General features: G+C 38.0%; 1 protein-coding gene across 1 annotated transcript in view; it reads left to right on the top strand.

Moving 5' to 3' along the window:
* Positions 1–201: 201 nt before the first annotated feature.
* Positions 202–11,850, top strand: part of LOC125240789 (tyrosine-protein kinase Abl) — a 132,016-nt gene continuing 120,367 nt past the window's right edge. Inside the window, exon 1 of the mRNA XM_048148867.1 lies at positions 202–563. Within this exon, the coding sequence (XP_048004824.1) occupies positions 437–563 (127 nt within the window). The 5' untranslated portion in view covers positions 202–436. The remainder of the gene's footprint in view (positions 564–11,850) is intronic.

Here is an 11,850-nt window from a genome sequence, read left to right as displayed (position 1 = left end):
CTACTCTTTTTTTTTTTTATCAAGCAACTATACCATAGACAAACCATCATTGTTCTGCAGTCCTGCAAAGCTTCCAGCATTCGTCCAGCGTCGATGTTAAAGACGTTCGTGAATGCTTGCTTTAGCGCCGGTGCTGCCACGAACGGCAAAATTCTCAATCAAAAAAATCGACGTCAAACATGTCAGACACATAATGGCGGAGGTTGTGTTGTTTTTTACAGCCAGTCAACCCCGGTAATGATTTTTCGTCAAATTACGCTATCAAACTCGAAGAATGCTCGATTAATGATAGAGTTTTATTCAAACGTTGTGTAATTAACTTTATAGCGCAGTGGTATTTAATATACTATAATGAAATTAAGTTTGGTGCTGTCGCGTTGGTTTTATTGAATTAGAGTGGTGGTGTGGGTTGTGTTTGGGACGGTGCGGCGGTGCCATGGGGGCGCAGCAAGCGAAGGAGCGCGGGACCTCGAGCGGGGCTTCGATGCGTTCCGCGAGGAGCAAGCCCCGCGTGCCCAAGGACCCCCGCATTCTCGGCTCGAACATTTTCACTGAACACAGCGGTGAGTCACGACCATCCCTTACTAAAAAAATATTTTTTTTTACATGCCTAAAAACATACATTAACATTCTACTATAATACCACGATACCTGATATTTGAAACAATTGAAACTATACATTCATTTACTTTTATCAAATTTACATACACTCGCGATAAATATATAAGAAAACAATAATTGGTGTGTGTATCACTACACTTTTATCTTACATATCTAGAGATAAACTATGCAAAAGATAATCATTTCAGTATCAGTAATATTCATTGTTTAAAATGAGTTTCAAAATTGTTCAATCATGTAATTATTTCCTTGTACATGGTCATGTTTGTTATTATTTATAGAACATTACTCTTATCACTGAAAACATACAACACAATAAAGTAGCAAAAGAAGCAGAGTTGAACCATAAATAAATAAATAAATCATGGGGACACCTTACACAGATCAACTTAGCCCCAAACTAAGCAAAGCTTGTACGATGGGTGCTAAGCGACAATATACATACTTAAATAGATAATAAATACATGCTTATATACATAGAAAACATCCATGACTCAGGAACAAATATCTGTGTTCATCACACAAATAGAAGCCCTTTCCGGGATTCGAACCCAGGACCGCGGCTCAGCAGGCAGGATCACTACTTTGCCTGAATACTTATTATTTCCTCATCCTCCAAAGCTCATGTATGAAAGTGGGCTTACTTTTTTGCCAGCTGTGGCTGGGTGACAGTTAAAGACTTATATTCTGTACACGACAGCAATAATCCACTGTTGCTGTTATGGGGGTACCTGATTGGTCAAAATTTTAATTACTGGAAACATTTAGCCATTTGTAAAAAGTACTGCACTAAAATAATAAGTTTAATGAAGATTATCAGGTTTTAGAAAATTTTAAAGAGAATTCTCTGATAATTTGGGAATAAACTACTAGATAATAGAAACTATTTATTTTTGCGCCAGATTTATATGTTTTGGCACAGAATATATAATAGTACAAGTACAGAAGGCTCACTCCTTTGATGTTCACAAAATGCCGCCATTCTAAATTCGTTACTACAATAACAAACGGACCGCACGCGAGCAGCCGACGTTGAATTCTATTGCGCCGCGCGAAGGTCGTCACCAGTGAATGGGCCGCGAACTCGCGGCCGCCAGCATGTACTTGTAGTGCGGCGATAGAATCGCGGAGTGAGCCGCCCCTGGTTTTGGTTCAAAGTACTGGATTACTGAGATTTCACTGTATATATTATCTATGCTTTGCTACTGTGCAGAGATAGCTTAGACTGACTAGATCAGCCATCTTTATATATATTTTTCAACACCTCATTGGTGAATTCTCTCTGTCGATTTGCACAGCAGCAGGGGGTAAAAGCTATAAAAAAATCTTTATTTATGAGGATCAAAATCCATACTAATATTATATATGGGAAAGTGTGTGTGTCTGTTTGTTTGTCCGTCTTTCACGGCAAAACGGAGCGACTAATTGACGTGATTGTTTAGATGGAGATAGTTGAAGGGTTGGAGAGTGACATAGGCTACTTTTTGTCTCTTTCTAACGCGAGCGAAGCCGCTGGCAAAAGCTAGTAGATAACAAATCGACCTGGCGTTGCTCAGTTCAGCAGGAGCTCAGGGTCAACCAAACTGCCCAAGACCGGAGTAAATGGAGAAATATGATTCGAGCCCTACACCCCAGCAGAGGGTAACAGGATGCAAAGAAGAGAAGAAGAACTGCACTATGTAACATATTATCTACTTTCGATAATATGTTACATAGTGCAGTCACTGGCAATAACTTTGCACAAAAAGAAGGCAGCATAAATATTAGAGATGGGCCGAATACGGACTTTGCCGAATACGAATATTCGGCCGAACATTCGGTTCAGCTGTTACCGAACCGAACATTCGGTCGAATATTCGGTTCCGCCATATTTTAAATCCTGGCTTAGAGTTTAAAACTTTTCAATGATTGGTTAGTATTGTTAGTAATGAGTACTAAGGCTCTTAATGTTCCTATAAAGTGCATAACAAAATTTTGGTTTTTGTATGTTAAGCTACGTTATTTCACTTTTTATTTACATAATTAATTGATTATTGTAAGTACTTATATTTTAACGCATTTTTAAATCCCTTTGGTGGTTCCTTAGAATCCTGAAATAGGATGTCATTATCCGATGAATTACGATTTATTTACTTTGTTTATTCGGTAAATATTCGGCAATATAACCGAACTATTCGGCCGAATACGAACATTGAAAAACCTGCCGAATATGCCGAATACCGAATATTTACCGAATATTCGGCCCATCTCTAATAAATATCAAGGTTGTGTCAGTAGGCCTAGCACATGATTGCCGCGAGATATTAATGACATAAGGATGGATCTATCTCGCGGCGACAGACTCTCAGAGATATTTTAGCTTCTTCCTTTTTCTGTGATGTTGTTGCCGGAGACTTGTAGGTAGTGCTTGTCAATGTAATCACCGAGGAGTGTGTGTAAGGTACAGCGTGACAAATCTCGACTGGGGGGCAAATGTAACTGGTCCATTTCTCCATGTTTTACAATGTTTGCATTATTAAATAGAGTGTCCACTGGTTATATATGGTAGGCGTTCAGTGGATGCATGTAGTACTCAGCATCATAAGGTAATAATGGAAAAAAAATGGATCAGTTACAATTGCCCCCAGACGGGATTTGCCCCACTTTACCTTATGAATAGTTATGATTTTACACATTACTCTAGTACAGTACCGGTCAAAAATTTAAGTTCACTCCTTGTTTTCAGTACAATTGACTGCTTTAGAGAGATAGTTTTTTGTAGTTCAGACGTCAAAATTTGTTTCGTAAACAATTTATATTTTTTTAACATCTGTTTCCCTCAAATCTTATAGGCTAAATAATTATTTGGCCTATATTATCTGGCTAAAACTGTGTTTCGTGTAAAGATGTGTCTCAATTAGTGGCAAAGGCAAGGCCATAAATATAACTAGCATTTTGCCGTCATGTTTATTAGATTTTAGTGAAAGAAAGGTACCTGAATTGTGTCTAACTAGTAAAACAAATCTCCACAAAACAATAAATATAAGTTGAAAACATATTTCGACTACCAAACCGAAGATAATTATCTAATTATCGTACAAAAGTACTCATTTGTACCGAAATCAAAGGGTGAACTCAAACTTATGACCAGTACTATAAGTAGGAAATATGTAAAAACAATAGAGTCATTGTTTAATAAATTAGAACATTATTTTGTTCATGTTTTTCAATGGCTGCTGTTCAAATGGTTGAAAGTTAAATAATGACTGATAATATAATTTTAATAAATTAAAAATCATAATAACTACAATTTTTGCCATGCTGTGTTATTGATAACTTGATTATCAATAAAATAATTTAATTATGTCTCTCACACATGACATTTACCTTTTTAACGTTTAGGGTACTGAATCTTAAAGGCCCACCTTCCTAATATGATCACTACACTAATGGACCGCAGTTTTTGGTAACTTAGGTTACTATACTATTATGGGAAATAGAAATCTAAATGAAATATTTATTTATTTTAAATTAAAGGAAAAATTCACATCTGTAGGACTTGAACCTGCGACTTGACCTACTGCATTGCCGGTGCAGCCACTCTGGAAAAATGAACTGACTCGGCAGCTGCACAGGCAATGCAGATGATTGCAGGTTGGAGTCCTACTCCTACCAGTGTGATTTTTTCAATTTTTACTTTAATTTAAAAATATGTAGTATTGCTTACAGATATTTCGGCATGATAAAAAATACATTTATATTATTTACTTGCTACTATATCTGGCTTAACATCGACATAAGGGAAAGAACCAAAGTTAGAGACATCCTCACACACATAGACATGCAAAAATGGAGGTGGGCCGGCCACACTGTAAGACGTAAAACCGAAAAATGGAGCCAAAAAGTCCTCATGTGGCACCCCAGAGATGGTTCAAGAGCTCAACGCCCACCACTCAAACGATGGGAGGACGAAATTATAACCACTGTAGGGCCTTTCTGGACTAGACTGGCCAGGCAGAGGAAATACTGGAAAGAGCTGGAGGAGGCCTATGCCAACAGGCACACTGAACTACGCGACTTCATCTAAACAAACAATCACAAACACTAGACCACGTTCAGAAGAAAAGGCTAAATAGATAGATAGATAGATATCTGGCTTAACAATTGTGAATCCAATACAGTGAAATCTTGATAATCTGCTACTTCGATGGTTCAATCGATCGATCATCTATTCGTAATTTATCACAGAGACATCCCTTTAAAATCGGCTTAAATGCAGATAATAACCGATATTTTCTTTGATTTTGTTATTTTCATATAGTACTTCTATACAAAGTACCTAAAAATATATAGATATTGGTTCATATATCCTGTATTCCTAATTCTCCACCTCTGTGACAGCAACAGAGCCGTGTTATCGATATTGTACTGTAAATTAAATTAGAAGTTTAGTAGAAACTGCAGCCATGCGAATGAACAGCGAATGTAATCTACTAATTGCCATGTAATATTGTTTGTGTTAATAGTTTAAGCTTTTCCCAAACTGAGTTATAGTTAAATTCAGTTAACTTTTAATTTCTTCAATTGATATGAATAAATAAATTAACGTTTATTTTAGCTCTAAGGTGTTAAGAGAGATCTTCTTTGTATGTATTAAGTATAGTCTATCCACGCCCTGCCCAATGTGATTTATAAAGGACATATGTAATATGTATTCCAATTTTTGGAAATTATCAATTAAAAGGCTGGATAGGCAAAATATACCTTTATTTTTTTATGTTTTATCTAAATCGTGATACAAAGGAAAATTTACCCTATTTATTCAACAATTTGATTTAAATTCCAATGGCTCAAACTGTATATGGTGGGCAGGACGAGGCTATGCGCATAAGTTGCTTAAAAATATGATATGTCCCATAGCTATTTACAGCTATGTACAAACCTGTAATTAGAAGGGGCCTGGGTGCCGACGACTGAAGGAAGGAGGGGGAAGGAAGGAAGGAGTACCGCACCCTCGTTGAGCTCTGGCTGCCTTACTCACCGGCAGGAACACAACAATGAGTAAAGTCTAGTGCTACTTGATTGCGGTCTTTTGTAAAGCGGAGGTATTAGACTCTGCTCTACCTTAGAGTATATTCAATTTAGTATTAGAGTTATCAGTCAAGAAATTTAAATGCAGCGCCATCTATTATTAGTTTCGACAACTTTTCATGTGACTTTCCATGCCTAAAGGTTCGCACAAGTCTCAAGTCGCGTAAATTACTTAGTAAATTTTGCCGAGAGACGGCGCTAAATACAATAATACTCATTAGAGTACCTATACTTCTAGTCAAAGACATATATAACTCCGTATAGACAGATAAAGTCTAAGAATAAAACGTACTTACCTCAGTACCACACAGAAGAAGGGCTCAGCTAGATGGCGCTAATATTAATATTAACACGCTTTTATTAGGTCGTCGTGTATGTAACTAACTATGTAATGGAATCTACGGAGGCTAATTTAACCATCTTCCAAGGATCGTAGCGTACCTAATGATAATTGGCAGCTGTATGTAGTTCTGATGACAGTACAATAATATGGTACTGTTGAACTGATCTGATGATGGAGCCGGAAGATATGAACTGGAACTACATGATGGAACATCGTATCATAGCTGTTTTTGGGTTTCTTAGAAAAGTCTTGTAATGAACTTTGACTACGATTAGGTTTCAAGGTCTGATGATGGAGCCGGAAGATATGAACTGGAACTACATGATGGAACATCGTATCATAGCTGTTTTTGGGTTTCTTAGAAAAGTCTTGTAATGAACTTTGACTACGATTAGGTTTCAAGGTCTGATGATGGAACCGGAAGATATGAACTGGAACTACATGATGGAACATCGTATCATAGCAGTTTTTGGGTTTCTTAGAAAAGTCTTGAAATTAACTTTGACTACGATAAGGTTTCAAGGTCTGATGATGAAGCCGGAAGATATGAACTGGAACTACATGATGTAACATCGTATCATAGCTGTTTTTGCGTTTCTTAGAAAAGTCTTGTAATGAACTTTGACTACGATTAGGTTTCAAGGTCTGATGATGGAGCCGGAAGATATGAACTGGAACTACATGATAGAACATCGTATCATAGTAGTTTTTGGGTTTCTTAGAAAAGTCATGTAATGAACTTTGACTACGATTAGGTTTCAAGGTCTGATGATGGAGCCGGAAGATATGAACTGGAACTACTAAAAAGATCAAAGTAGTATTTAAAATAAGTTGGGATAGGGTTTTCTTGAGACCCTTAAGAGCAAATAAAGGGGGGCTCAGGGGCGATCGAAGCCCCCCACAAAAAAGACAGATCAACGTAGTATTTAAAATAAGTTGGGTTAAGGTTTAGCTGTTTTTGGGTTTCTTAGAAAAGTCTTGTAATGAACTTTGACTACGATTAGGTTTCAAGGTCTGATGATGGAGCCGGAAGATATGAACTGGAACTACATGATGGAACATCGTATCATAGCTGTTTTTGGGTTTCTTAGAAAAGTCTTGTAATGAACTTTGACTACGATTAGGTTTCAAGGTCTGATGATGGAACCGGAAGATATGAACTGGAACTACATGATGGAACATCGTATCATAGCAGTTTTTGGGTTTCTTAGAAAAGTCTTGAAATTAACTTTGACTACGATAAGGTTTCAAGGTCTGATGATGAAGCCGGAAGATATGAACTGGAACTACATGATGTAACATCGTATCATAGCTGTTTTTGCGTTTCTTAGAAAAGTCTTGTAATGAACTTTGACTACGATTAGGTTTCAAGGTCTGATGATGGAGCCGGAAGATATGAACTGGAACTACATGATAGAACATCGTATCATAGTAGTTTTTGGGTTTCTTAGAAAAGTCATGTAATGAACTTTGACTACGATTAGGTTTCAAGGTCTGATGATGGAGCCGGAAGATATGAACTGGAACTACTAAAAAGATCAAAGTAGTATTTAAAATAAGTTGGGATAGGGTTTTCTTGAGACCCTTAAGAGCAAATAAAGGGGGCTCAGGGGCGATCGAAGCCCCCACAAAAAAGACAGATCAACGTAGTATTTAAAATAAGTTGGGTTAAGGTTTTCTTGTGACCCTCCAGAGGAAATAGGGGGGGGCTCGGGGGCGAAGCCCCCGCAAAAAAGAAAGAACAACGTAGTATTTAAAATAAGTTGGGTTAGGGTTTTCTTGTGACCGTTCAGAGTAAATAAAGGGGGGGGCTCGGGGGCGAAGCCCCCGCAAAAAAGAAAGATCAACGTAATATTTAAAATAAGTTGGGATAGGGTTTTCTTGTGACCCTTAAGAGCAAGTAAAGAGGGGATCGGGGGGCGAAGCCCCCCACAAAAAAAGATCAACATAGTATTTAAAATAAGTTGGGATAGGGTTTTCTTGAGACCTTTAAGAGGAAATAAAGGGGGGCTCGGGGGGCGAAGCCCTCCGCGTAAAATAAACATCAACGTAGTATTTAAAGTAAGTTGGGATAGGGTTTTCTTGTGACCCTGAAGAGCATGAATAAGGGGGCTCGGGGCGAAGCCCCCGCATAAAAGAAAGATCAACGTAGTATTTAAAATAAGTTGGGATAGGGTTTTCTTGAGACCCTTAAGAGCATATAAAGGAGGGCTCGGGGGGCGAAGCCCCCCGCATAAAAGAAAGATCAACATAGTAGAGAATGCCTTAAAGCATAAGTCCGCCTTTTGTACTGCAAGATTTTCTTTTATCACTGCTTCCAGTAGTTCCACAGGTGGTAAATGATCTTTATTACTAGATTTACCTACTTTTATCAATTTTAAAGCACTAGTGGATAAAATGCGTTTTTACCCGCTGGTATTAAAGGACAAAACACGTGTTTCCGAGCTAGTGAGGGGTAAAAATTCAATGTTGGCTGCTCGCGTGCGGTCCGTTTGTTAATGTAGGTAAGAATTTAGAATGGCGTCATTTTGTGAACATCAAAGGAGTGAGCCTTCTGTACTTGTACTATTATACATATATTCTGTGACAAAACTAACAACATGTGTTCCAAGTACAACATTCGAAATGCCGGAAAGTTAGTAGGTATCGACCGTAAATTGGCGAAATCCAATTTACGGTCAAATTAACACATGTGATGGACCCTGCCGTCTATAATAAATTGCCGCAATATGTGGTTGAAGCGCCTAAGTGTGTCGAACTTTAAGTACCTATCGCTTAAAAAATTGGCTGGTCGAGCACCCGTTCTACACTTATGCCAATTTTTTTATTACCTATTTTTGTGCATTTTTTATGTGAATATTGCCTAACTTTTTGTAATTTCAATCTTCTGTCTATTTATTCTCTAAGTATTATTGTTGTATGAATATTATTTTTTTAAATCAAATCTTGACGTGTAAAATGAATAAATGAATATGAGTATGAGTAGTATGATTATTTTAACCATTGAAAGTTTGTACGGAACCCTCGGTGGGCGAGTCCGACTTGCACTTGGCCGGTTTTTCGTATTTGTCATGTTAGTTGAGTCAATGTCAGTACATCTTGTGCTGAGACTGACTGAAATAGCATGACACGTTCGTACGTTTCCGTAACAATACGAAGGCAAATCTTTTCGCACTACATCTGTAGCCACATCTCGGACACTGACACTGGCGATAGTGGCGATCAAATATATGAAAGAGGCGCGTTCCTAACACGCATTCTAAGCTCGTGTAGGTGAACGCGTACCATGCATGTATGAGTGAGATATGACAGTTCGACTGTTCGCGTTTTTGACCGGCGGTCACTGTGAGGTAACCGAGAGGGGGTGGGCGGGACTTTCAGCGGGGAGCGGGAGTAGCCATACTGTACGATAGTACTCTTTATTATACTGTGCTGTAGCTCACCGAAGTAAGTACTATGGGTATATTTTAATAAGATTTTCGCACACTCAGTGTGTGTGAAATGTTTATACCAAGAAACACTTCCTTATTGTCCGCACGGAGATTAAATCATAAATATGTTGATACCAAAGATGATCGAGTATTATATAGAGAGTTACTGACAAAGTAAAATGTGTAATCACAGTGCACAGACTGCCATCTTTCGACACAGGCTTAAAACTTTTGAACCTCAGTTTTGACAATTTGGCCCATATTGTTAACTTGATATGTGTTAAAATGTCAAATATTAATATTAGCGCCATCTAGCCGACCGTTCTCCAAAGGTGTAACGCCATCTAGGTCATCGTACCTTTTTCGCTATGGCTTTGAGGTACGTTTTTTCTTAGACTTTATCCGTCTATACGGAGTTACATATGTCTTTGGTTGATACTAAGTTATCCGTAAAAGATAGACATATTCCCATCGTATACTTTTTTGTAGACCTATGTATATAAAAAGTATAATTCCATTATACATTGTTTTGTTATATCTCAATCAGTATGAGCAGTTTGTTCGATTAAAGCTCTTGAACAGCGCCATTTTTACCGACTTCATTAACAAATATCGTCATATTTCAAACAATTTTAAAGAAAACCTCAACAAATTATATACCTTAAGTAGCTAAACCTTCCTCAAGAATCATTCTATTCATGGGTGAAAACCGCGTTAAAATCCTTTCAGTAGTCTTTTTTTATATTACCGATAACACACACACACACTTTGTTCAGTAAGGTGTAGTGATGATTGTGACATTTAGAAAGACGCGCAGACTTGTCAAGTCTAAACTTTAAAACAAGCCAATACGAATGACACGAAGCATATTCATTATTACTCCGTACTCTCCGTAGCTATTATCATTGCGTGTATGAATCATTCGAGTGGCAATAGTTGATTATTATTATAATTAGTACGTATCACTATATCTGCGTTTCCTCCGTTTTGCCACCTATTCGCGGCTCGATTTACTTATTGTATCGTGATCATATTGTGCGGACAAAGTCTTCATAGATATCTATACAATTCTTTCAAAATGCTAAAAGTCGACTTTCAGTTGTTTTTAATCTCCTTGGCCAGTCTACTAAGGATGTGGTGCTGATAATTCTTTACCATCGTTTTTGCACGGAAAATCTCGGCCGAATAGATCTATTTTAGGCGGTCGCGTTACAAAAAAAAAACTGTAGTTCACTAAACTAAAGTATCATAATGACCTTTATTTAACACTTTCACAGTCTGTGTCATCGAAATCGCTGCCAAGTTAACCTGTTCAAGAATATATACATACAATCACGCATATTTCCTATTCTAGTTTCAGTGCCACTCCCGGCTATTAAAGAATTAAAAGGAAACGAAATTGTGACATTCATTATATATCATTAATTATTACACTAAGTTCTCGCGCTTTGTACACATATTTAAAGTCATACACAGGTCGAACGCGATTAAAATAATGTTATAATAATTAATTATTTAATCATAAAAATATGATAGTTAAAGGAAGTCCATAAACATTGCCCACGTATTAACCTGCTTAGCAACTGTTTTCTAATAACATAAAATGGAGTGAAAGTTACAAATTCGCGACTTGGTCTAATTAAGGAGTTTGCATATCTTTAATGATGTATAATGAAGGTGATATAAATATAGCGGATTATAGCACAAAACCTGTTTAGCAAGAAGCCGTAAGATTGAACCATAGCGGTAGGCTTACAACGAGTCAAGCTAGGATCAAATTATGGGACGCTCGTCCACTGCCGCGATCTAGATAATGACTATACACTGAACAGTGCAAACCATCGGACGTAAGCCGTGGACGTGGCCTTGAGAGAACGGACGTCCGAACGTCAGCTGGCGTGCGCTGGATGTCTTAAACTGTGCACACTTATCAGTCGCGGTCGCGGTCGTCAGCCATATCCGTGTGACGCGTCCCACAATTTGTTTCTAGTCAGTGTCAATACTATCTTATTCGTTAACGTTTGTGAAACTTTTCTACATATCTCTGCCTAGGTACAGTCATGCAACCAGTTGGAACCCTAGGCCACTCTACAACCATGTCAAAATGACAAGCAGTAAGAGATTTCTTACAATCTGATTTATAACATTACTATGACATAGTTCTACAGTGGCCCCTACCAATTGGTTGACTGTACATGCTAATAGGAAAAAGATGCATAGAATAATAGTGTGTAGTCGCCTTCCGATAGGTATATATCACGCTCGCCCGCCCCGCTGCAGGCCCCGCCGAACGCTCCGCGCCGAGTATCCACTCAGGCCTTACTTACGGCTCAGGCACGACATTGAGCTAAGCGCGACAGCGGTGAGCGGCGGCCATACATTGGA

This window comes from Leguminivora glycinivorella, chromosome Z (genome assembly GCF_023078275.1).
Source record: "Leguminivora glycinivorella isolate SPB_JAAS2020 chromosome Z, LegGlyc_1.1, whole genome shotgun sequence".
Taxonomy (NCBI): domain Eukaryota; kingdom Metazoa; phylum Arthropoda; class Insecta; order Lepidoptera; family Tortricidae; genus Leguminivora; species Leguminivora glycinivorella.
This window is presented reverse-complemented; position numbering and strand designations above follow the sequence as displayed.